The following is a 26,061-nucleotide window of genomic DNA, read 5'->3' on the forward strand; positions in this document are numbered from 1 at the left end:
ATGATTTAATAATTGCTTTCTTCAATATTTATATACCTTTCACGCACAAAATATCAGTAGTTTTTGTATTATTTAAATTTTTTCTTTCACTATATAAAAGTTCATACTTATATTTAATTTGTAGTTTCATATATAGTATATAATTTAAATTGTTAAGATTCTATTACAAATTATAGATATTTATTAGAATAATTTTCTAGTAATAAATTTATGAGAACATTAAAAAATCTCAGCCAAAAGGCCTATGCAATTTTAATGATTTCATAGTTCCTTTTCAACAATTGCTGCTGATGGATCTAGATTGAATCAAAATCCAAGATGCAATTGATAGGTTATTAGTTCATCCATTTCTTTAAGTATAAAAATAGTCTATATATATATCCTCTTTAAAAAAGGGTTTGTACTTATAATTTTTTAATATGGCTCAGCAGTAGCTATATGAAATGGCAAATAATTATACAATGACATTCTCCGCATCATTCTGGCAATGAGACAACCTAAAAGTGCACATTCTTTATATAATGACATCGGATAGATGAGGCCATGTGACTAAAGGTTTCATACTCCAAACAAGTATCCTATGACAATATATACCATGTGCATTGAGCAACTATGCTATTTGGGGTTTAAAAAGAGGTCACTTTTTTTTATACAAGTTCTTATTTACCATTTGGTTGGACCCATAGATTGTACTACCAGTTAGTCGGCTGATATTATTTCTGTTTAAGTTAGATGGTATAGAGATATAAAACTTTAGTCAATGTCATGGATTTCTTATATTTAATTAATTGATCTAAGTATCAATGACAGTGTGAGTTCTTATCAGTTCATCCATCTCTACTTTTAGTAATTTGTATTAAAGCATTATTCTTTTTTGAGGTTCTGGACACTTTCAGTAAGATTGAGAATTCACAAAACACCAAAATTCATACACATAGAGATCAAAATGCAATCAGACAACCTATTCATATCACTGACAATTTTTTAGGAGATAATTATTACATATGAGCAATCATAATGGAAACTTCTTCTGTATTTGTAAGTGATCTATGAGAGACTATTGAGGAAGACTATGTTATAGTAAAATTCAAATGTTTAATCAAATCAAGTTTCATAAGAAAAAAAAAACAACAAAAATTAAAAGTAAAGTCTTCCTATTTTCTGTTTTTTCTCCAATAATATAGGATATTCTCGAGCAAGGGTATGAAGTAAATTAGGAAGTTAAAGAGATCAAGTGCTTAATTTGATAAAGGAATTTGAGATGCAACAAATGCAGTAAAAAAATATTCTGATAGAATTTTAAGTGTGTAAACAAGGCGAGGTGCTTGGAAATGAGTTTTCCAATATAATGATAGTGAAAAAAAAAAAAATCCTTGTGACTGTTCCCACATGTTTCAATCCATTATTTACTTTCTTGAAAAACTCAAAGATATGTCAATTATAAGACTCCAATTATAATTTTGATATGCTTTGCCAGCCCTAGAACAAAGGAAACTTCTGAGGAAGGAAGATGTGATTGAAGGTGCTTTATAGGATAAATTGAAGCTCAGTCATGGTTATGAAGGAAGAAAAATTAAATAAGGCTCAGCGAAAAAAATTGAGTTCGAGAGAGTCTAACAAAAGCGGTCATCTGTTGGAGGAGGCTTCATATACGCTGCAAAAAATGCAACTAGCGTTAAGATTTTAGTCCCACTAATGTAAGTGCCGCTTGACAACTCTTTAGATATTAATTCAAGATGTTCCGTTGAAAAAAAAATACCGATCATGCCACTCTACTGATTAAACAAGTGGAATTTCATCATGATCTCATTGATTCCTTTTTCATTCATTGTAAAGGGATTCTACTTTGAATAAATGGAAATAAGAGGAATGTATTGTTCACCCACGTTCTAGTTCTGCAGTTTTATCCATATCAGTATTATGATTCCATTAGAAAGAAGATAACAAAAAGATTAAAAACCACATTCCAAAGAAAGCGTCTAAATAGAGCAGCAGGTGGTGGTGTGCCACTTGGTGTGTGGGGCTATCTTGAAGCTTCAAGCACGAGCTCTTGTTGCAGAAGTTAGATTCTCCCTGCAACCCCAAATTGTCATTTACCACTAGTCACATGCTATGGTGTTCCATGACTAAAAAATAGGAACATGGCTAATTGGTGTTCTTCACTGTTATTCCAAACAATCATTTATGGGCACTGTCTCATGCCACAGTTGCTGTGAATCAGATCTTAGATCTCATCTTATGGTTTTAAATTTCGGAAGAGTGTTAGCAACACAGTTTTTTTTAAACATTCTCCAATACATCCAAGGTTTTAATTTTTAGAAAGTCAGTACGTTTTTTTTTTTTTAAGAAGTGAGAAAAATGTGTTAACTTTTTAAAGAATAAACCTGTCGCAAGAAATGTATTACACAATGTTGCTAGTATTTCTTTTAGATATCAAGAAGTTCCAGCACAGTTAATAGATAGTTGAATTTTTTAAACATTCAGTCTAGAGTTTAATCCTTGACGTTATGTATGGACAAAAATTTGTTGAAAGAAGTCTATCCACCTAATATGATCTTCAAATTTTGAGAGAATTAATTTGATGCATGTAGGAATAGAGACCAAAGCATTTCTCTTAGATTATTATCACTTTCGTAGTACGAGATAGTGTGGGGAATTGCTTTGAAAGCCTCACTTTCCTCTTCCTTCACTACCATTTTCTTTTATCTAAAATGCTCTGTACATTAGTTTATGAGGGAAAACAAACTTCTGGACATAAATTTCCAAAAACTTGTTTTCTTTTAGTTGTTGGAAACTAATTTATGGAAGAAACCAATCAAGGTCTCTTTCAGAAGAAACAAAATTGCTTTTAGAAACTAATATCCGAACTCTCCTATCACTTTTTAAATACTTGCCTATGTCAATAGTTATTTTTTATTTTGGAGTGACGTAGCGGAACTCATAGTATGATGGTTCATAAGGGGGTTGAGCTAAGAACATAAGTGATTTGCTCATCATCTACATACATTCACAACAAAATTTTAAAACGTGAATATGTTTTTTTACTTAAAAACAGTTGAACCCTAACTTATCCACCTAATGTGAGACTTATTTCATTCACTTAGGGTGGTATAACGAGAGGAAAATAGAACTCTGAGAGGAACCCTCGTGCAAGGTTTGATTCATTTACTCTAATTTTTTTTTTCATTCTATTTCAGTATTTCCACTCATTTTCTTTTTTATATTTTTTTCTTTAATTGTTATCTCTTTCATTGGGCGTGATAGGGTGTGAATTGGTTGAATATGAATAAATTACTATTGTTCCCATATTGTGGTCATACGTGTTTCTTACTTTTTTGGTCCATGTGGCCATGACTATGCATCGTTTTGGGCTTTCATCTTCGATCTCATCATGATGTTTTTTGTTTTGTAAAATGCTGTGAGGCCTTTTGGGTTTCATTCACTTTGGGTTTTAGATGGAGAAGTCCATCAATACTATCAATACTGCCCAAACAGTCAAAATTTGTTTTTCATATGAGTATGTATGTTAGTTGTTAGTACTGTTAGTAAATTAGTTATCCTCAGGGTTTGAACCCTAGAGCCTTCACCTTTCATCCCACTCAACCCTTTTGTCCCTATCTCGTACCACTTGAGCTATCTTTCGGGGACAACAGTCAAAATTTGTGTGTTAATGAGGGATTTATAAAACAGTAATGCGGTTGGATCTATGCTCCACTTTATGTGGCAACAGTTCCGACCACCAACTATAGCTCCAACCATAAATTCATACATGGTCTCCACCCGTTGGCTTTCGCTCACGGTCACAGATCCCTCTGGCTCGCATCTAGGCACCTCTCACCTGCTACTTCCTTCGTCCCTCACAGCTTTTGCTGCTGAGTGTTTGGAATCTACAGAAGTTCCCCTCATCGTCTTGTTCTCAGAGTTGCTGAAATGACCCCTTTTGCCCGCTGAAGCCTTGTTGTAGGCTTCCTTTTTTGCCGCCACACTATAAGTTCGGCAGAGCCGTTTCGTGGTAGAAAGGGAGTGCTGGTTAAAAATAATATAATATCTTCTTCGCTCATAAGTCAATTGGCTCTTTGTTAAGTTGGGGTTGAGTGGCTTTTATTTATCTCAAGGGTTTTTACATCATGTTTTTCTAACATATTTTATGCAAAACGTTTTCCTTACTTCCCAAATTAGTTCATCAATTTAATCAAACATGTAAAGCCTATAATTTCCAAAAGAAAACATAGTTAAAAGAAGGAAACCCAGTACTCGCTATCAGAGCCATAAAAAGACAACAGATAAACTTCACAATCCAACTTTCCACCTTCTCATCCTCTTTGCCTATCTGATGCGTGCTGTGCTGTGCTATATATATATATATATAATAATAATAATAATAAGATGTAAGTATATAATGATGACCTACAAGTACTATTACCAAATCTCTAATTCCAAAGATACATGGATTCCGAGATCATAAATCATTGGCTTGAAACAGAAAAAGATTTACAAATGAGATACCCGAGCTAGGCAAATGCTAAATCCCATGATAGTCTAATTGCTTATTAACAAACATATGATAGATATTGTAGCAGCACAAACCAAGACGGTGTTGAAGTCATCAGAAAAACAAGCTACCCCAAGCTGCTATAAATGCAAAGCCACCAAATGGAGCCAAGGTTGAATATTTTCTGTCCTCAAGAAATGCCACAGTATAACACCTAAAAAATCAACATTTCTATGAATATCATCAAAGATGAATGCAGTTTTCATTCATTCTAATTTTTTACCAATATTTCTTAGCAAAAAGCAAATAACACAGCTCCACTATATTGTTATAGGCTAGACTTATTTATTGGACAAAGGGCATTTTGTATATGCAAGAACAGCAAACTACAGCAGACCATGATTGGAGTTAATTCTAAATCATCTGACTCAAGACACTTGAAAATTTGCCAAAATGTTATTATGATTTTAGTTTCCCAAAAGAAATGAAAGTATAATGTATCTTATTCTCAACAAATGGCCAACTTTAAAGGCATCCAATATCTGCTTACCATCAAGCAATCACGTAAGACCACAAGTATTGGAAACAATTCATGAAAATTAACTGCTTCAAACAATGGGAAATAAATTCTAAAATTATGCACTCCTTTGTAGCACTAAGGTCTAAGAAGGATAAATAATTCGATTTTAGATCTCCAAAATGTTACATGCAATTGGATTACCTCCAAAGAAGATATTGAAAGTCAGATTAGAGGCTAAATTGCTAATACTTTCCAAACTTCATAATGAATCCACAGATCTTTCTCACATTGATCTGTGTATTTCTTGGGTTGACTTGGAATCACTGATCACAAACAGTGAAATAATGAGCATGGGGAATCTCTTGGACCTGATGCCAAACAGCTGAACTTTTCAGGCTGGACAGTCAAAACCTTTTTTTCCCCTTTTTGCCTGAAGAATATTAAACCACACTCACATCGCCGTTCTAGCTAAATAGACAACCCAACTTCTTCGAGGTACTGCTACAGGTATGTAAATCCTTGTAATCATATCTACAAAGTCATATCTCACATCACTGTTAAACCATATGACATGAGCATTCCTCTGTGAAAATAACGTGTCCTGATAGTCCTCTAAAGAACTGGTTCAAAAATCCCTTGCTTGATATCCTGAGTCCAGACTCTGATGTCATTCTTATAAAGAATCAAACCAGGAACCTAATTCAGTACTAAGAGCAATTGTATCAGGTTCCATTCCATCCTTAACACAAATAATTCCTGTCTTTTAGATTTCCCTTCCTTCAGTTACTTGGAGAAAATTAAGTGGCAGTTTCCTTCCCATGGTGAAAACAATGTCCAACTCAACCACTTTTCCGTGGAAAATACCACTCGGAATCTTAAACATAAACCGCACAAGCTTAATTTCTTCCTAGGGAGGACTACCTTGAACCACCAGTCCATGACTAATACTTCAGACAAAATATCTTCTACATACCCAAAACCTAGCTTTTATTTGTGCCGTCATGTTAATCAAATGAACTTTTCAACATCCATGTGGCAATGGCTAAGTTTATAAACCTTGGTGGCTTAATGTATACTTCCACAATGTCACTCATGAGCAATTGCATTTCACCTTCTTTCACTTGAACAATATCTTTATGGAATTGAAATGTACATGTCTCCAACTTTGTTTTCTTCATAAGAATTCATTCATATAATATACAAAGCAACTTGAAAAACAAAATATCTAGCTTCAAACTAAGCATCACAATTCACAAACAACTAGAAGAAACCCATGGTACAGATTATATAGCCATTTAAATCGTGTTAATATCACTTACGTCCCAGAGAAAGCCACGATCCCAGCTGTTAGAAGGCCTCCAAACTGCATGATAATTGAAAAAAACAAAATTGATGTTTTCATTTCACAAACACTTCACAATAACCATATATAGTTAATGGCCCAGTTTGGAAGAGCTTATTTAAGCTTATCTGATAGCATAAGCGCTTATGCCAGTGTTTGGGAGAGCTTATGCAAACAGCTTATGGTAGCTTATTTTCATAAGCTACTCAGGATAGCTTATGAAAAAGAGTTTATACTTATATATAGCCTATTTTTAATTTATTTCAATTATTTTTTAAAATAGCTTATGAATAAGCGCTTATGACGTTAAGCGCTTAATTAAGCTGTTTTCCCAAACATGACCAATATATAAGAGCAAGTAGAGAAAAGTGAGAATGGGAACTTACAGCATTGGGGTGTTTTGTGATTGGAGCAGCAAGTAAGGCAGCTGTGTGAACCAAATGATAAAGAGATGCTGTATGCCAAACCTTCACAGATAGATACATTCCAAATTTCCAATTAGAAAACACAACATGGGGGGAGTAAAAATTGAAACTTTATGATGAAATTGAAGTTAAAAGCAAATGGGAAAAATGAAAACGATCAAACAGACCTCTTTGTAAGATGGGTTTTGCGGCTTGAAGCCGTGGGCGCCATAGGTGCCCAATCCAAGTGCTGCAACTCCTGTTTCAACAAAAGGGTAAGAGGAAAGAGTGAAGAAGAAGAAGAAGAAGAAGAAGAAGATGAAGACAAAGGGTACCTGAAATCGCAGCCACTTTGTGCCAGAGATGAGGATCCATTTTACTTTACCACCAGCTACTTCAAGCTTCTTCCTTCTTGTTCTTCAGATCGTTTGGAAGAAATTTTCTTTATTGGAAAAAGATTTTTTTTATTGTATAAATAAAGTATTTAATTATTTAATAAGCATTTTTTGAAAGATATTTTTATAAGCATTAATGCCCCTACACTAGAGGAAAAAATTATTTAATTTCTCATGAAAGATTTTAATTTTGTTTTGAGAAATAATACAAGGCATTATTTAATCTTGCTTTTTCTCTTGCTCCTAGTTTCTTTACTGTTGCTTCGTTCCAAGATTGGCTCAATTGTGTGTCGCGCGCGGATGCTCTGTCCCTGCTCATCCATGCCTGGTTTTTGTGGCGTCGCCGTTGTAGCTTGGTTCTTGGGCAAGGCTCGGAGCCTAGGCAGCTGGTTTTGCATCATGCAGCGAGTATGCTGAAGGTGTTGCGCGCGTCTCCTGGCGGTGCGGTTGATCCCCGGTGGGTGCGGTGGCGAGCGCCCCCTGAAGGGTGGTTAGCTCTGAATGTTGATGGGTCCTCTTTGGGTAATTCGGGCCGTGCTGGGGCAGGTGGTGTGGTCCGTGACATGGCGGGGGTGTGGTGCTTTGGTTTCTCAGCTTTTGTTGGAATTTCTGAGATCTTGAAGGCGGAGCTTCTCGCTATTTTGTATGGGCTGAGGTTGTGTTGGGACCGTGGTTGCCGTAGAGTCGTGGTTTTCTCCGATTCGCAGCATGCCCTCTCCCTTGTGCAGAAGGGGTGTGGTCGTTTCCATATTTATGCTCCTGTGCTGGGTCTCATCATGGACATTTTGGGTGAGAGTGGCTAGTCAGATTTGAGCACATTCTTCGTGAAGGAAATGCGGTGGCAGATCTCTTGGCGATGGAGGGTGCTTGTAAGATCAAGTTTTGATCGTGTAGTACAACTCTATGTTTTGATGATTACAAGTTAACGTTTTAGTATGAACAACTATGGTACTCTAACGTGTTTTCTGAGTGTGCTCTTAACAGGCTCTGACCCTGACATAATCTCACACAAATCAGAAACACTTTGCTTAAAGAGTAACCCTAGCGCTTTCGCAATCTCTATAATCAATCTAAACAGTAGAAAAGCTTCAGAAGATCTGAAGTTAATCAAGTTCTGATATGGACTCAGCTCACTTGAAGTTCTGAAGATCCAGACGTTCTGATAACCCAGACACTCTGAAGGTTCAGAAGCTCTGATGGTTTAGAAGACTCTGAAGATCCAGAAGCTGAAAAGTGGAGACTCTGAAGTCCAGAAGCAAATTGGCTCTGAAGACCAAGTACTTCTCTGAGTTCATAATCAGAAGGTACAACGGTCAGAGGATCCATGCTTCCCTCTGACTCTGATCAACAAGCTTCACAAGTTCCAACACAAAGCATTCCTCTGATCAAAAGTCAACAAGGTTAAAGGTCACGTCACTATCCAAAGTACAAAAGCAAGTGTACTATCCTGACGACCTAACCTAACATTCTCAGCCACAACAGAAGCTGGAAATCCCATATCTGCCCTCCAACGGTAGCATTCCCATGCAATGTTCAAACCCTATCCTTGGAGTATATATAGAGGCTGAAGACTGAAAGATGCGGTTGGAAGAAACATATACGCGCAAGCAATATTCAAATCTTCTAAGCAATCTTTCTTCATCGAATTCATTGTGTTTACTACAAGCTTTTAAGAAGCAACTTCTTTGTAAACAATATTCTTTAAACAGTTGTTTAGTTTACCTTTAGGAGATCAAGGTTGATCGGATCCTAGAGAAGACTAAGAGAGTGAATCTTAGTGTGAGCTAAGTCAGTGTATTGTTTGTCACTTGTAGGTTTCAAGTGCAGTTGTAACAAATCTCTGATTAGTGAATTGCCTTCATTCTAAGGAGGAAGAAATCACCTTCACGGGTGGACTGGACTAGCTTGAGTGATTCATCAAGTGAACCAGGATAAAATCCTTGTGTGCTTTTCTCATCTCTTATCTTAAGCACTTTACTTGTGTTTCGAAAGATTTGTTAAAATCTTAAGTGGGAAGTTTTTATTCTGAAAACGCTATTCAAACCCCCCCTTCTATCGTTTTTCATACCTTCAGTGCTCGCATGTATGCTCGTTTCCTGTGTCTTGAAGAGCCTCCCTTGGATGCTCTTCCTTTGTTGGCGGAGGACTACCGTGGAACTTCCTTCTTGAGGATCTAGTGTTGTAGTCGTTTTCTTTTTCTTTTAGCCGCTTTGTACCAAAAAGAAAAAGAAAACTAAGGAGCGGACAAAGAATCTCTCTCTCAACAACAGAGTGTGATATGCTATATGCATTGTGAAATCCCTCATTCGTTTAAGAATGATTATTCTCTTTCTATGTAAGTATAATCGAGCAACCCTTAAACTTTAATTTCAATCTCTTCTAAAAAAAATGGGTATGTCCTCTCAAGTAAGTATTGGTCATTAGCCGAAATAACAACAAGGCCACTAACATAGATTTTATACAAGCTTAAATTGTTTCCAATTGGTGTTACATTTGCTCTAGGATAAAGAAATGAATTAAGGAGCTAACAATTTATAAGCAATGCAACTTTTTTTCTAAAGTATGTATGCAACATTGTGTATACACATTTGTACTATTCATGATTATTGTACACTTATGATTTTTTTTATCATACATAGTGAGTTTAATGTTCATATTTTTAGTGCCGACAATCTCTCACTTAAATTAGCTTATCGTGACTTTAAAAAAGAGAGCTTATTGTGACAAGTCCTTAATTATGTTGTTTAGTGAAATGCGCCTAAAGTTATAATCAAAATTAACTTATTCTTATTAATAGTTATGGAAGTATGCTAGATTAGACCGAATTTATTTAACTAGTCTTGATCGGTTTTTGCAAATCAATAAAGATGTGTAAACTACTTTTTTTAGAACTAAAATATATGAAGAGAAGAGAGAAAAATAATAAATATGATATGTAATGTGTTACGATAAGAAGAGAGAGACAAATATGTTTATAAATGTTATTATTATTTTGTGGTAATAAGATCATTAGACTGAACTTATGTAAGTAGTTTTTTTTTTTTTTTCTGGTGTAGACACCAAAATATAGGAAGAGAAAAACTATAAATATGATATGTAATATGTTGAAAAAAAAAGAGATAGAGAGAGAAAAAAAAATTGTTACTGTTGTTTTGTGACACAAATCTACCATTTTCCAAATTCAAAGTCCAAATTTTCTAGAATAGGCTTTATAAAAATGCAACCATATATATATAATGACATCATTTGAACATAAACAAAAGAATATAATGACATCATGACAGTATGTTAATCTTCATTCTTCCTCCCTTCCTCAAATTTATGTCCTTTGTCATTTCATTGTCAGCTTGTTCATTTCCTCACATGTTACAACTTATAATTAATATAAGCACGTAATACCCTTGGCAGCCTCCGGTTCTCCAAAATTAGAAGACATATATTGAATTATGATGTTAATTAGACTTAAAAGAGACTAATTCAACGTTTTTTCTGCAGCAAGGAATCAGAATTATATAGATGCCCACAATGACAAGAAATTTCTGACTAGAACCAAGGATGTGGCTGCTTCTTGCTATTGGTCAAAGTGACTTGGAAGTTCAGAAGAATAGAATATATGTGTGGTGGCTACTCTTGGTCAAGTCATGAAAGGAACAGAAACACTAAACTATAGTGATAGTATTTCCTTATTTCTTGTCTAAACTAGTTTCAATAATTATTTTTCAGAAAAGAAATTGTCCTGTGACAATTTTCAATTAATGTATTTGAGAACCTCTGCCCAAAATAAAGTGAGAATTTTCTTATGCTTGTGGCTTATAGCAATAAGATCTAGTAAAGTCGATTTCACCATAAAAAAAGTTCCAGTAAATTCTAGAGATGCACATAAGTTTCTAAGGCCATAAAAAACAATAATACCTTGTTAGATAAATTGTTACTTGAGTTTTTGTGAGTTTTATCAATAATAAGATGACACAACGACTAGTTTAATCGGTATATACTTGATTTTTCTTAACTAAGGTTTGAATTTATGTATGGAAAATCCTTCTGCTAGAAAAACTAATTTCATTAGGATATGGATGTTCTCGACTTGATCATGATTAAATGTTGTATTAACCTCTTGAAGAGTCTTAATCCATACCAAATTGTAGACAATTCAACTACACTAAATATGCAGACGTACGTCGGCTTAAGTTACTAAGCATGCATATCATGATTCATGTGACTCACAATAGAGTTTTTAATTGTCCTAGTGTCATATTTGTACTCTTTGAATTCCTATAAATAGCACACACCTTGCTTCCCATATCAACACACATACAAACTAAGATTACTCAGAAGTGCAAGAGAAAGAAACAGTTGTGAGAGATGGAGAACTTCCCTGTGATCAACTTGGAGAATATCAATGGTGACAAGAGGAAGGCAATCCTAGAGAAGATTGAAGATGCCTGTGAGAACTGGGGATTTTTTGAGGTACCCCATGAACATGCTCACAAAAAAGTTAAAACTTTTTTTCATGTTGGTCATTTTGAAGTATATTAACCTTGTTTCTTTTCTAATTGTAGTTGGTGAATCATGGAATACCCCATGAACTTTTGGATACTGTGGAAAGGCTAACAAAAGAGCATTATAGGAAATGCATGGAGCAGAGGTTCAAGGAGGTGATGGCAAGCAAAGGTTTGGATGATGTTCAAGCTGAGGTCAAGGAGATGGACTGGGAGACAACCTTCTTCTTGCGCCATCTCCCAGAATCCAACATATCTGAAATCCCTGATCTAAGTGAAGAGTACAGGTTAGAATTTTGAAAATCAAGTCCATCTTTGGAAATCATTTAACAATTTATCCTAAAGGCAAAATCAATTTTGGGGAAAAGCTACCATGATGCCAGAATTGATTATAAAAAAGGGCAAACCTGATACTATAAAACTTCTGCTATATGCGAGTCCAGAGAGGGGGCGAAGCCATTTGTGAAAAATGCTATAAGTTATCATATGCATGACATGTTGTTAATGGCATATATAAATAATTTAAGATTTATTACACCAATATTTATGTATACGTGCCATAGTCTCCACAACCACAAGGCATTTTTTGAACTAGATGATTATAATGATGCAGGAATGCAATGAAAGAATTTGCACAGAAATTGGAGAAACTAGCAGAGGAGCTGTTGGACTTGTTATGTGAAAATCTTGGATTGGAGAAAGGGTATCTGAAGAAGGCCTTTCATGGATCAAAGGGTCCAAATTTTGGCACAAAGGTTGCAAACTACCCTGCATGCCCAAAGCCAGAGCTGGTGAAAGGTCTTCGTGCACACACAGATGCAGGTGGGATTATCCTTCTCTTGCAAGATGACAAGGTCAGTGGATTGCAGCTTCTCAAAGATGGCCAATGGGTGGATGTGCCCCCAATGCGCCACTCCATTGTTATTAACCTTGGTGACCAGCTTGAGGTAAGCAAATTCTTTGACTCATAGCGTGTTTAGTGCATGTTTGGAAATCCATCTACAATTAATTCTAAAGTTAATATCAATTATGAGGAAAAGCTTCTGTGAGTAGCTTCTGGGTTTCATAATTGATTCTGATGTAAAAGAAGTTGATCCAAACATGATAATAGATTTGTGGTGTGCACAAATAAAATTCAAAGCAAGAGCTACACTTTGTAGCATCTACTCATACGTGATTATGAGGCTTCCGACAGTAGAACCAAACACGCTATAATATGTTAGTCTAAATTAATGCACAACTCTAATGTGTCTGTCTTGCTTATACAACAATTTGGTAAATGAAATCAGGTGATCACCAATGGGAAATACAAGAGTGTAGAGCATCGTGTGATTGCTAAAACAGATGGGACCAGAATGTCCATAGCCTCATTCTACAACCCTGCCAATGATGCTGTTATCTACCCTGCACCAGCATTGTTGGAGAGTAAGGCATTGGAGGCAGAACAAGTATACCCAAAGTTTGTGTTTGAGGATTACATGAAGCTCTATACTAAGTTGAAGTTCCAGGCAAAGGAACCAAGATTTCAAGCCATGAAGGCCGTCAATTCATTTTAGTTTACTACCAAATTACAACAGATTAATGAAGTTGTGATCTACTTCAGGAAGAGTTGTTTTTTATAATGCAATCGCGTATTACAATTTGGTGATTTGAATTTGATTACTTGTATTTTAATAAATGACCAAGTTGTTCTAATAATATGTTCTTGTTCTTCTTCCTCTCGTTTCTTTGTTGGGTCTAGTTTATTTCCAGCACTCTCAAACTTCAAATTGAAATGAAAATTTCAACAAAGAATATACAGAAATGTCTCTCCTTAAACACAAACACAAGGAAAAAAGCAACAAATCAAAATCTTCACATGAATCCAACGCCATACTGATTTAAGTACTGTTCCATCAGTGACAATGTAGAAGCTCCTATATTCCCTCACCTTTGTCACTGGCATTTGGCACCTTGATTAAAATCCCAGTTAGAAGATCAAAGTACAGTGGAAACTGTGAGATAGCATAGAAAGTCACAGGAATACTAGTGGCTCCATAAATTGGAAACATGATGGACTTGTACTTGTGATTGAGCAGAAAAAAGTGACCAGTGCAGAAGGAAATAAACATAGAAGCAATGGACACAAACAGAGAGCTTAAACCAAGAAGAAGCTTCAGTGGCAAGTCACTTCGAAAATCCTTGGCTTGTTTTCGAGAGGTGAGAATAGAAAGGAACATGATGAGTCCTGTGACAGAGAAGCAGAGTCCAACCAGTGAAGCAATGGCAAATACGTCGAATGCAGGCTTTCCTTCCAGGTGAGGTTTACCTTCTTCATCGGTGCCGCCAGGGACAGCACTTGCTGTAGCAAAGGAAACACCAGCAACAAGGCCAGCCACAACAGAACATGATTCTGATGTGTCCTTGAGCCACTCAGCACTCTCTCTTATGAGATCTACATGTGTTCTTGTGAAGACCTCTCCTGCAGTATTGCCAGACTGGTTGCTTCTGAAGTAGAAATGCTGAGGTACAAGGCTTTTGATATACTGCTCCAAGGTAATAAAAAAACAAAAGAATCAACATATATAAACTTCAAGTGTTAATTACATAATCAAATTTGAAACTTAGAAGCAACTTCCATAAGCTTTTCCTCCAGAATTGATTCCCATTTCAGAACAAGATTGAATAAAAATGAGTTGACATAAAAAAATTTCATTAGTGAGAAAGGACTTTGAGACACAGTTTGAGGTCGGAAGATGTTGATCTCCTAAAGTTTCTTTAATGCTGATAGGTAAGCCAATATACCAATTTTCAAAAAGAAAATTTGGAAAAAGAATGTAACTAGACATAAAGAGCAAGGTGAGAAAGTGTAAATTAAATTAAGAAGCATGTTGAAAATTAATGTGTGTTTGTATTTACCTGAAACCACTTAATATCCCACATCATTTGTAAGGCAGAACCAGCAATCTGCCAAGGGTTATCGCCGCCTAGTGCCTCGGCAGCCAAGTGCAGCATGGTATTCTCATGTTCATCCACAGCCAGAATGAAGTTATTCCAGAGTTCTGGTTTTGACAGCTTTCTCAGTGTCTCAACAACAAGGGGTTGCCTATTCTTCACTGCAACTAGCAACACGTTTTGCTTCTTTTTGTTTGTGTTGTGGATGGCACTTGGTACTCGAGATACAATTTCGGTCACTATTTCAACTATGCCATTTCTTGCAGCTACCAACAATGCTGTCTCCTTTTTGTCAACTTCCCTTTCATCACATTCTCTAGGATTGGTATCCTTGATTGTCTCACTTCGAGTTGTTGAAATTTCCTTTTTCATATTGGCCTCTGGTTCATTTTCTTCTTTCAACCACTCCATTCTGCTACTTTCACCTTCAATTCATAAAAATAATAATGGAAGATAAATTTAAGCACTACATCTTAACGAGTTTAAAATGTTTTTTTAGATTCCTAAACTCCAAACCAGAATCAATAAGTATCTATTCATTGACGGTTAGGGTACTGCGCCGTCTAGATGGCTTGTGTAAGTCTAGCTATTAAGGCAGGCCATCCACCCAGGGCAAAGCAAGGTCATGTCGCCAAGGCTTCTTGATGCCTAGCCTTGGGGGGCTGTGGACCGTTAGGGTACTGAGTTGTCTAGAGACTTGTGTGTAAGGTCTGGCTATCGAGCTAGGTCATCCACCCAGGATAAAGTAACGCCACGTCGCCAAGGCTTCGTGTAAGTCTGGCTATCAAGGTAGGTAGGCTATCCACCCAGGGAAAAGCAAGACTACGTCATCAAGGCTTCTTGACGCCTAGCCTTAGAGGGCCGTGGACCATTAGGGTACTGAGCCGTCTAGATGACTTGAGTAGGTCTAGCTATCGAGCTAGGTCATCCACCTAGGGCAAAGCAAGGCCACTATTAGACATAGAGAGGTCTAACTCAACCCAAAAGCTAGCTCAAGAGTTGAGGGTTGCGCTATGATAGGGTCAAGAGGATGCAGAAGCCTCTTATCAGTCAAGTCTATGTTAGATGCAATAAGGGGAACTAGCTTAGTGCTTAATAATTGGCTTAGTGCTTAATAAACCTTGTGGTTAGAGAGACTATAAATAAGAACCCATGGTTCATAGTTAGTTAGCTTTTGCATATTGTTGGGTTGTTGGTTACAGAGCTTCAACTGAATTGGGATTCAGTTGAGCTTCTCTGTTTCTGTTATCTTCTTCTTCCTCAGGATTCTTCTTCTACCAAGCTTTCATATACAGATATTGTTCCAGTTCTGCATTTCCCTCTGAGTTTCTTCTATCTTTGTTAGCTTTTGATTTGCTAGTGCTATCACTGGTATCAGAGCACCGATTCGGTGCCCTGAATTCCACGATTTCCTGAAGCTGCGTATGAAGACTCGTAGCATGGCGCGCAACGTTGAGGACTGGCAGCAAGAGCGTGAGGAGATGCGAATTCGATTGGAGTTAGCAGAAGCGCTTGCGAAGAAGCATGAGGAACAAATCGCTGAAATCGTGGCTAGGTTTGGCCACAATCGCGATCGCACCGGAGAACACTCTCAGGAAGGAATCGGTAGCAGTGGTGAGCGAGTGGATGATACGAATCGCAAGGAGAAATGGAGGAAACTGGAGATTCCGATTTTCGCCGGCGAAGACGCGTTTGGATGGACGCATCGATTGGAAAGGTACTTCTTGTTGAAAGAAGTTAACGAAGAGAAGATGCAAGCAACAGTTATGGCTCTTGAAGGAAAAGCTCTGAGCTGGTTCCAATGGTGGGAGAGGTGCAATCCGAACCTTAACTGGCAAGCCTTCAAGCTAGCTGTTGTACGCAGGTTTCAACCTTCCATGGTGCAAAATCCATTTGAACAACTTCTGGCTCTCAAGTAATCAGGAACTGTTGAAGAATTTGTGGAGCAATTCGAAAAGTTTGTGGGAGCATTGAAGACTATAGATCAAGAATTTGTTAGAGGAATCTTCTTGAATGGCCTCAAGGAAGAGTTGCAGGCAGAGGTAAAGCTTTATGAATTGAATTCTTTGTCAGAAATTATTCAAAAAGCTTTGTTGATAGAGCAAAAGAATTTGTTAGTCAATAGGAAAACTGGTTTTGGTTATGCAAGATCTTCTGGAAATTCCAGAGCCTATCCTTATACCAAAACTGTAACTGTAGAATCCAAATAAGGTTTGGATAAGAAAACTGACTCTGTTGTGAGTAATGGTGCTCAGAGTAGTACTGGACAAAATCTGAGTACAGACAGTGTCAGGAACAGGGGAGAATTTAGGCACTTAACTGGTGCTGAGGTCAGAGAAAAGAGGGAAAAAGGTCTCTGTTTCAGGTGTGATGAGCCCTATAATAGGGAGCATAGATGTAAAAATAAGCAATTCAGAATGATAATATTGGATGAAGATGAGGAGGAGGATTTAGAGGTTTTTGAAGATTGCATGCATTCTCTGAAATCCTTACATTTGTCATTGAGTTCCATGTCAGGGTTTACAACCACCAGATCTTGGAAGGTAGAAGGGTGGTTGAAGGAAAATTCTGTGGTAATCTTGATTGACTGTGGAGCCTCCCACAACTTTATTGCCACTGATTTGGTTGACAGATTTCAATTGCCAGTTTAGGACACTCCTTCATATTTTGTGGAGGTTGGGGATGGTCACAAGGTAAGGTGCAGGGGGAAATGTGCTCAGTTGCAGCTACAGATGCAGCAGTTGGAAGTGGTACAGGATTTATACCTCTTCACTTTAACTGGAGTAGATATAGTTTTGGGGTTGGATTGGTTAGCTGGCTTAGGGGAGGTCAAAGCTGACTTTGGGAAGCTAGAGCTGACAGTCAAACAGGGAGACCAGTTCATCAAGATAATTGGAAATCCAGCTTTGGCCAAAACTGCAGTATCATTTGGAGCACTGATGCAAGTCCTCAAGGAAGAAGGAGAGGGGTTGCTGATTCAGTGTGAACCACACAAGGGAGAAGAAGAGATTCAGAGGGTAGTTTCCACTTCTATTAAGGACTTGTTAGTTTCTTTTGAGGATGTGTTTTCAGACCCTATGGAACTCCCTCCTACTAGAAGGCATGACCATGCTATTCATCTTCATGAAGGAGCTGTCATCCCTAATTTGAGGCCCTACAAGTACCCTCACTACCAAAAAACAGAAATTGAGAGATTGGTAGGGGAAATGTTGGATTCTGGGGTGATAAGACACAACATCAGCCCATATTCTAGCCCTATTATCCTTGTCAAGAAAAAAGATGGAGGTTGGCGGTTCTGTGTTGATTATAGAGCCTTGAATAAAATTACCATACCTAATAAATTTCTCATTCCTATCATAGAAGAGCTTCTTGATGAGATAGGGGGAGCTACTGTTTTTACTAAGCTGGATCTGAAATCTGGTTATCACCATATCAGAATGAGAGATTCTGACATTGAAAAGACAGCCTTCAGAACTCATGAAGGCCACTACGAGTTTGTGGTGATGCCTTTTGGCCTCACCAATGCTTTCAAGCCCTCATGAATGAAGTTTTGCGGCCATATCTGAGGAAGTATGCTCTAGTTTATTTTGATGACATCCTGGTGTACAGCAAGGATGAGACATCTCATGTGACACACTTGAAGCAGGTTTTGGAGGCTTTGAGGTCTAATTCCTTGAAGGCTAACAAGAAGAAGTGCAGCTTTGCTCAACCTAGACTAGAATACTTAGGCCACATAATTTCTGGATCTGGGGTAGAAGCTGATAAGTCCAAAGTTGCAGCCATGAGTTCTTGGCCAGTTCCAAAGGACTTGAAAAGTCTAAGGGGTTTTCTGGGGTTGATTGGCTACTACAGAAGATTTGTGCAAGGATATGGTAAAATTGCCAAGCCATTGACTGAGTTACTAAAAAAGGATAGCTTTGTTTGGACTTCAGAATCTACAACAGCTTTTGAGACCTTGAAAGCTGCTATGATAAATTTACCTTTGCTGGCAGTCCCTGATTTTACTAAAACATTTGTCCTTGAAACTGATGCATCTAGTAAAGGGGTGGGGGCTGTACTAATGCAGGAGGGTAGGCCTTTGGCTTTTTGGAGCAAGGGTCTTTCACCAAGGGCTCAGCTGAAATCTGTTTATGAAAGGGAGCTTATGGCTTTGGTTCAAGCAGTTCAAAGGTGGAAGCATTACTTGATGGGGAGACATTTCATAATCAAAACTGATCAAAGAAGTTTAAAATTTCTCACTGACCAGAGGCTCTTCAGTGAGGAACAATTCAAGTGGGCAGTGAAGCTTATTGGGCTGGATTTTGAGATACAATTTAAACCTGGCAAAGAGAATCCAGTGGCAGATGCTTTCTCTCGCAAAGGCATGTATTCAGCAATCTCTGTGATCCAAATGGATGATGGAGAAGATTGGTTCCAAGAGGTGCAGCAAGAACCTAAATGGAAGAAGGTCATTCAGGACTTGGCTGGAGATCCAAATTCTCATCCGGGTTTTCAATATCAGGCTGGCAGATTGCTTTATAAGGGCAGGCTAGTCTTATCTAAGTCTTCTAATAGACTTCCCTTGATCTTAGCTGAATGCCATGATAGTGTTTCAGGGGGACATTCTGGCTTCTTCAGGACCTTTAAGCGAGTTTCTAGTTTTTTCTATTGGGAGGGAATGATGACATATGTAAAACAGTATGTGGAAGCTTGTGATGTGTGTCAGAGATACAAATACTCTACCTTGGCTCCTGGAGGTTTGTTGCAGCCTTTTCCTATTCCTACTCAAGTATGGCAGGATATATCAATGGATTTTATTTCTGGCCTACCTAAATCCAGGGGCAAGGATACTATCTTTGTGGTTGTGGATAGATTGACAATGTATGCTCATTTCTTTGCTTTGGGGCATCCTTTTTCTGCCAAGGATGTGACAGCTTTATTTGTTAAGGAGGTGGTTAAGCTTCATGGGTTTCCAGCTTCTATAGTTTCTGACAGGGACCCTTTATTCCTTAGCCAATTTTGGCAAGAGATGTTCAGGTTGGCAGGTACTCAGTTAAAATACAGTACAGCTTACCATCCTCAGTCAGATGGCCAAACTGAGGTGGTCAATAGAAGTCTGGAAACATATCTCAGGTGTTTTGTTGGTCCCAAACCCAAGATGTGGGTGGATTGGCTGTCTTGGGCAGAGTTTTGGTTTAACTCTACATACAATGTTTCTGCTGGCATGACCCCTTTCAAAGCTCTCTATGGGAGGGACCCTCCAACACTCATCAAAGGTTCTACTTTCACTTCTAAGGTGGAGGCAGTTAACCAATTTCTTACTGCAAGGGATTTGATTTTACAGGAGCTTCAGCATAATTTACTGAAGGCTCAGGAGTTAATGAAGGTCCAAGCCAATAAGCATCGCAGACCAGTGGAGTTTGCAGTTGGTGATTGGGTATTTCTCAAGCTTCAGCCTTATAAGTTGAGGTCTTTGGCTCACAGGCCTGTGGCCAAACTGTCCCCTAAGTTCTATGGTCCTTACAAGGTTCGTGAGCGCATTGGATCAGTAGCCTATAAGTTGGAGCTTCCAGCTCATGCTAAGATCCATCCGGTGTTCCATGTTTCTTTACTGAAGAAAGCTTCCCATTCTGTTCCACATCCTCAACCATTACCTCCTATGCTTTCTGAGGAACTGGAACTTCAGGTGCAGCCTGCTGAGATTTTGCAGTGGAGGGAAGATTCTGAGGGCAACCTGGAGGTCTTAGTTCACTGGGACAACTTACCTTCTTGTGAGGACTCTTGGGAAGTTGCTGATCAGCTGCAGAAGGCTTTCCCTCAATTTCCCCTTGAGGACAAGGTGGCTCTTTTGGGGGGGAGTATTGATAGGGTCAAGAGGATGCAGAAGCCTCTTATCAGTCAAGTCTATGTTAGACGCAATAAGGGGAACTAGCTTAGTGCTTAATAATTAGCTTAGTGCTTAATAAACCTTGTGGTTAGAGAGACTATAAATAAGAATCCATGGTTCATAGTTAGTTAGCTTTTTCATATTGTTGGGTTGTTGTAACTGAATCAGGGATTCAGTTAGGTAGTTACAGAGCTTCAACTGAATTGGGATTCAGTTGAGCTTCTCTGTTTCTGTTATCTTCTTCTTCCTCAGGATTCTTCTTCTACCAAGCTTTCATATACAGATATTGTTCCAGTTCTGCATTTTCCTCTGAGTTTCTTCTATCTTTGTTAGCTTTTGATTTGCCAGTGCTATCACGCTACCCTTTATAAACACTTGTTTGACCATATATCTAGCCAATGTGGGACTTTTAACACACCCTCTCACGTCCAGGGATGAACATCTAGAGCGTATAATGGAGGCCTACTCAACTTAAAAGCTAGCTCAAGAGTTGAGAGTTGTTATACCCTTTATAAACACTTGTTTGGTTATATCTCTAGGCAATGTAAGACTTCTAACAGCCACGTCGCTAAGGCTTCTTGACGCCTAGGCTTGGAGGGTTGTGGGCTAATGGGGTACGTCCATATGACTTGTGTAAGTCTGGGTATATATCAAGGTAAGCCATCCGCCTAGGTCAAAGCAAGGCCACATGCCAAGGCTTCTTGGCTCCTACCCTTGGAGGGTTGCAGACCCCTAGAGAGTTGGGCTGACCAGGTTATAAATGCTGCACCGGGATCTTAGCATGCTGACCAGTTTCTTGCTTGCTTGAGTCATTTCACACTCTATCCGCACTTATACCAAGATAGATAGTCTCCCTTTAGGCACTGATAAAATAACACCATGAAAGACTTCATTCACCAGCTTCACCAATGAGCAGAAGAATACTACCTTAAAATATTCATCTTCTCCCACTCCATCTTTGAAACTACTACTGTTCTCTTCATATTCATTTTCCTATAAAGCCACTGAGCAGCCAAATGCGAAAAACAGAACCACCAAACCACCTTGACCTTCCATCAAACACATCAAAAGTGGCGAACCACTCACCGAACACCCAAATGAGAACTGATTTCGCCACCCTCTAAATTACAGCAAAACTTTAAATTTGTCACTAACACTAGTTAGGAACTCTGGTTGCAATTTTTTTATTAAAAACTTGCTAGTATACATAAGTTACAAGAAATTGAAATCCTATGTCCTCATTTAAAGTCACATTATCTGTCATTACTATTAAATTATGTCATGTCATTTAAAAATCTAGCAGCCTAATGCACATTGTACATACCTTGCTTCCATTGGCGATAAACACTGAACATATCTGTATCAATAATCTTATCCGTTGGTCGACCCCCGCTACCCGTGAATGCTGCAAAAGCTCTTTTCATGAGTGCCTTCAAAAGCTGACTACTCCATTGGTGCTTCTTCTTTTCTATCTTCACATCCTTTAACTCTTCAAAAGTAGATCCATGATGCAAATGAATTATAATGAAAATCGGTTGTGTTAATTAACAATATATCATGTGTAACATATCAACATTAAATTGAAGCAGCACTTAGATCAATTAAGAAACACATACCAACTCCTGAAAGACCAAGAATGTGCACATATGCAGACTTGACAAATTGATGAAATGTTTCATAATTTCGTGGCAAAAATCCAACCGGATATTCTTTTGATATAAACGGATAGTGAGCTTCGTTTCTATTGTTATTGGTCTGTTTATTGTTTGATGGGTTTTCTGTGTCATGATGATTATTCCCCTGGACAATTTTGCCTGACCAATGGGATACAAAAGGGAAAAATGTTAAACACAAGTAATTGATGACATATGATAAAGTAATAAAATTTGAAAAAGTTAAGGAAGATGTATGGATAGCATGAGAATCTAGGCTACACGTACCTTGTGGAATGGCAAACTTTAAGAATGCAGAAAATAGGTCAAATAATGTGGTGTAGTTCTTTGGGAAATTCATTTTATCAGAACCTGACAGCTCCATCTTCCTCAAACTCCTCTTCATTGCTTTTTCTGCATCCAGTGGTTCCACAAGTATACCTTTACCAAAATATATTATAGTTAATGCATGGATTTGCCAAAAGCACGTTCGAACTGTCTTGGAATATGCACGAACAGAAATACCAACACACATGAAATATATTGTGTACGACTTAATTCATAGAATGTTGGTACTAACTATCAATGTGTAGTTTTTTAACATTGCAAAGCTTGGCATGCATGAGAGGCGCGCAACAATGGCTATTATTGGGGTAATATTGATGTCAATGATTGTCCAATGCATTTCTATTGAGAATGGTTGTTTCTCAAGCTCTCATTTTTATGAATAAAATCTTTTTCTTTCAAAAAAATATTGGTATTCATGTGTGTTACTTACAATGGTACAGGATTCGCTTCCACCAGGAAAGGTTGCTTGCACTTTTGAAGGCTGAGGGCCTAGTGGCAAGGACTTTGAGAGGAGTTGATTCCTCGCTATTCAAATGTGTGCTCAGAAAATCATAATAGTGAACTATTATCACAGCCAAATCTGTTGCAGCATAGATAGAAATAGCAATACATATTCAGAATGCAATAAATATGGATTAAAGTATTTATTTGGATTTCTGTTTGCGACATTTAAAATCACTACAAATGATAAATTAGAACAAATTTTTTTTTAGCTAAATGTAGCAAACATTCAAACACACTAAGTTCTCTATAACTATAACAGAATTGAAAGAGTGTGAATGAAGTTTGTGATCTGATTCTCATTGATTGAATGGTAACTGTACAATGCATAGGCAGAAAGCAATAACAGAATTTGGAGGGAAAACTAGGTAATCATGGAGAAAACTAACTAACCAACTATTTACAATCACAAACTTCTAACTTCCTAACTAATTAAAGCTGAATCTGAGTAAGAGATTGGCTTATAGAGACTTCAGTTGACAATAACAGATAGTTCCGGATCAAATTTCAATAAGTTACAAGCGTTGTATACTTGGGAAGAAGATCTTATGGCCCCATTTAGTGTCTCATTCTCTGTCTCATCAATCGAATTATGTTGTGTATGATAATTATAATCTTACAACAGTGACTTTTAAATGACATATTGGTGAGACATAAATTGAGGACAGAGGATTTGAGTATACTTGTACAACTTGCATGAAATCTCTTCAAAGAAAAACTTGTGGATAATGTCTACATATATTGTTTTTGGAAGTGATTACCAACCCAATTTATACAAACACTCATCCAATATAATGCAACTTTTACTATTAAGTTTTTCATTCAGAAGCATAGGTTGTAAGATTAATTGCCTGTTTGGGAACGCGTTGCTCTTAGTAACAATTTTCTGTGTGAGAATTTGATTATGAATGAAAGATATAGTGATGTAAACTTGTTAGGAGAATATGATGTAGACACAAAAGATAAATGTGAAACTCAAAATGTATATATGTTGCAGCAAAACAAGAGCATCAATGAAGCTAGCTTACCAAAATATTCTCTCCTGATAGCAGCATGAAGAATGCTATCTCCATCATCCCTTACAAGATCATGCAAAGTGACACTCTCTCTAGAAATGTGACAAAGGTAAGCAAAAGCTTGCTTCCTCCAATTGATAGCAGCTTGGTACAAAGGTGTCTCCCCAAGATCATTCTTTCTACTCACCAAATAAAACCTCTCATTGTGTCTTCCAATGATGTATTTGCATATTCTTGCAAAACCCCTTGCAGCTGCAAGGTGAAGTGGTGTGTCTCCTCTCTCATTCTTCATTTCCAAAGCCTTGATCCTAATTGCACTTGTTGCTTGTTCTGGTGATGTTTCCATGGTTCCTTCTTCTGCTACACTTTCCACCGCATGTGTCACGATTGCATTCACAAGCTCTCGCACAACCTCTTCTTCATCCAAATCAATGGCCACATGAAGTGCAGTGCCCTCAGATTCTGAGACCACAGAAAGGTGGGACTCTGGAAATTTATAGTACATTTCTATAACATTTTCCCATCTTCCTTCCAATGTGTACTCATTCAGATAGTCTATGACTTCATCTGGTGTGATGAAGGGTAACTTGCTGTCACCATCACGAGACATGGTGTTAGAAGTCAATGTGAGGGGGAAAAAATAGATTTTGAAGTGGGTTTTGTGGTGGTAGTGTTGAAACTCACTATATAGTGACCGATTTAGCGATCGATCTGAAAAAATCAGAGGCTAATTTGGTCACTAAACTGTTAGCGACCGGTTGAATGTACTTAATTGCTACTGAAAAATTAGTTGCTATTGAGCAATTTTTCTTTTATAGTGTTTGTGGTCCTAATGCAGCATGTTTCATGACTTGCCTGCATTCATATAGCAAAGAATCTGATGCTTCAATTCAACTTCTCATGTGTTTTTACTTTATTTACATGAGAAGGGAAGAATAAATTAAGAGTGATATGTCATCAAAACCTACTATGGATGAGTGAAATGAAGCCTTATCTTCCTCCTTTTTTTGAACTGTTAATTGATTTTTAGATGTAGGTATCTTTACCGTTTTCTCGCTTTTACAATGTGTTTCCTCCAACCTCAAATTTGGTTATTTATACATATATTATTGTTTGACATGACACACGTGAAGCTTCATCTATACCCTTCATTGCCAGGCACATTGCCAACTTTTGCAAAACTTAACCTAAGTTCCGAATTTAATTCTCACCTCCTTATAAATAAATTGATGGTTCAAATCTCTTTGAGTCTATTAAAATCTTTGTTGTTGGAAAACCCTCATCAGAAAGCCAAGCATGCCATTTATTGATTCTTTTTTCTTTCTCTTTTAATCCTTGCAAGGAACAATCTCACTTTTATGACATCAAGAATTTGGTATCCAACTATTGCATAAGGCTTCTATAAATCGTCGTGTTTCCGGTGGTAATCACTATTCATGCTCAGCGCTTTTCCATAAAGCAATTAAAGCAATACTCTCTTCTTCCTTTTTGTCTTTGTTGATTTAGAAGAAACTTAGCATACGCCCTAAATGGATGCAAGAATTGGTTTGGTAAAGGAGAGAAATCAGTGAGGGAAAATGTTGGGTAAGAAAAAGCGAGAAATTATTTTACTAATGAATAGACTTTGATTGTGATATCTGTATTTTTTCGGTGTCCAGCCGATTGGTGAGACAAATTTCTCATCTTAGTGAAGTCACTTATTTAGAGTACGAAGTGTTTAATCATTACGTCAATTCACTTAGTTATGTGATTTCTATATTTTTTTTTTGTCTTAGTAGGTGTGAGACTCCATTCTTACCGTAATCTCTATATTTGATTATACAAAAGAGTCAAAAGACAAAAGTTTAATTTTTTTATTAAAAACTTTAACAATTACTAAATATAATTTTGCATGGCTTCTAATTAACATGTAAAAAATTTATTGATAAAACAAGAAAAAAAAAATTTGAAAATGAAAGTCATGTTATTAATAGAACAACCATGAGTAAAGATTCTCAAGGCGGATAGAAAGTATAAAATACTACAACCCGCAAGCTAGCAAACATGTCAGCTGAGACAACCCCAAACAAATTCCCCACAAATTGGCTCTAAA

General features: G+C 37.4%; 3 protein-coding genes across 3 annotated transcripts; 1 reads left to right on the top strand and 2 right to left on the bottom strand.

Annotated features, from left to right (window-relative positions):
• Nucleotides 1–4,361: 4,361 nt before the first annotated feature.
• LOC130733498 (uncharacterized) lies at nucleotides 4,362–7,222 on the bottom strand. Its single transcript, XM_057585712.1, has 5 exons — nucleotides 7,094–7,222; nucleotides 6,947–7,017; nucleotides 6,741–6,821; nucleotides 6,332–6,375; nucleotides 4,362–4,706 (listed from the first exon to the last, which is right to left on the bottom strand). Exons 1-5 carry the CDS (start codon nucleotides 7,131–7,133, stop codon nucleotides 4,607–4,609), a joined length of 336 nt encoding a protein of 111 aa, XP_057441695.1. The 5' UTR covers nucleotides 7,134–7,222; the 3' UTR covers nucleotides 4,362–4,606.
• A 4,224-nt stretch (nucleotides 7,223–11,446) lies between these two features.
• On the top strand, nucleotides 11,447–13,371 carry LOC130733497 (1-aminocyclopropane-1-carboxylate oxidase-like). Its single transcript, XM_057585711.1, has 4 exons — nucleotides 11,447–11,620; nucleotides 11,713–11,939; nucleotides 12,266–12,599; nucleotides 12,942–13,371. Exons 1-4 carry the CDS (start codon nucleotides 11,516–11,518, stop codon nucleotides 13,206–13,208), a joined length of 933 nt encoding a protein of 310 aa, XP_057441694.1. The 5' UTR covers nucleotides 11,447–11,515; the 3' UTR covers nucleotides 13,209–13,371.
• Nucleotides 13,372–13,373: 2 nt separating this feature from the next.
• Nucleotides 13,374–24,803, bottom strand: LOC130733494 (uncharacterized). The gene is made up of 7 exons (XM_057585709.1): nucleotides 23,982–24,803; nucleotides 22,883–23,032; nucleotides 22,393–22,545; nucleotides 22,069–22,266; nucleotides 21,777–21,941; nucleotides 14,551–15,011; nucleotides 13,374–14,177 (listed from the first exon to the last, which is right to left on the bottom strand). The coding sequence occupies exons 1-7, from the start codon at nucleotides 24,577–24,579 to the stop codon at nucleotides 13,569–13,571; spliced, it is 2,334 nt and encodes a 777-aa protein (XP_057441692.1). The 5' UTR covers nucleotides 24,580–24,803; the 3' UTR covers nucleotides 13,374–13,568.
• Nucleotides 24,804–26,061: the final 1,258 nt, after the last annotated feature.

The sequence above is a fragment of the Lotus japonicus genome, chromosome 1 (assembly GCF_012489685.1).
Source record: "Lotus japonicus ecotype B-129 chromosome 1, LjGifu_v1.2".
Classification (NCBI taxonomy): Eukaryota; Viridiplantae; Streptophyta; class Magnoliopsida; order Fabales; family Fabaceae; genus Lotus; species Lotus japonicus.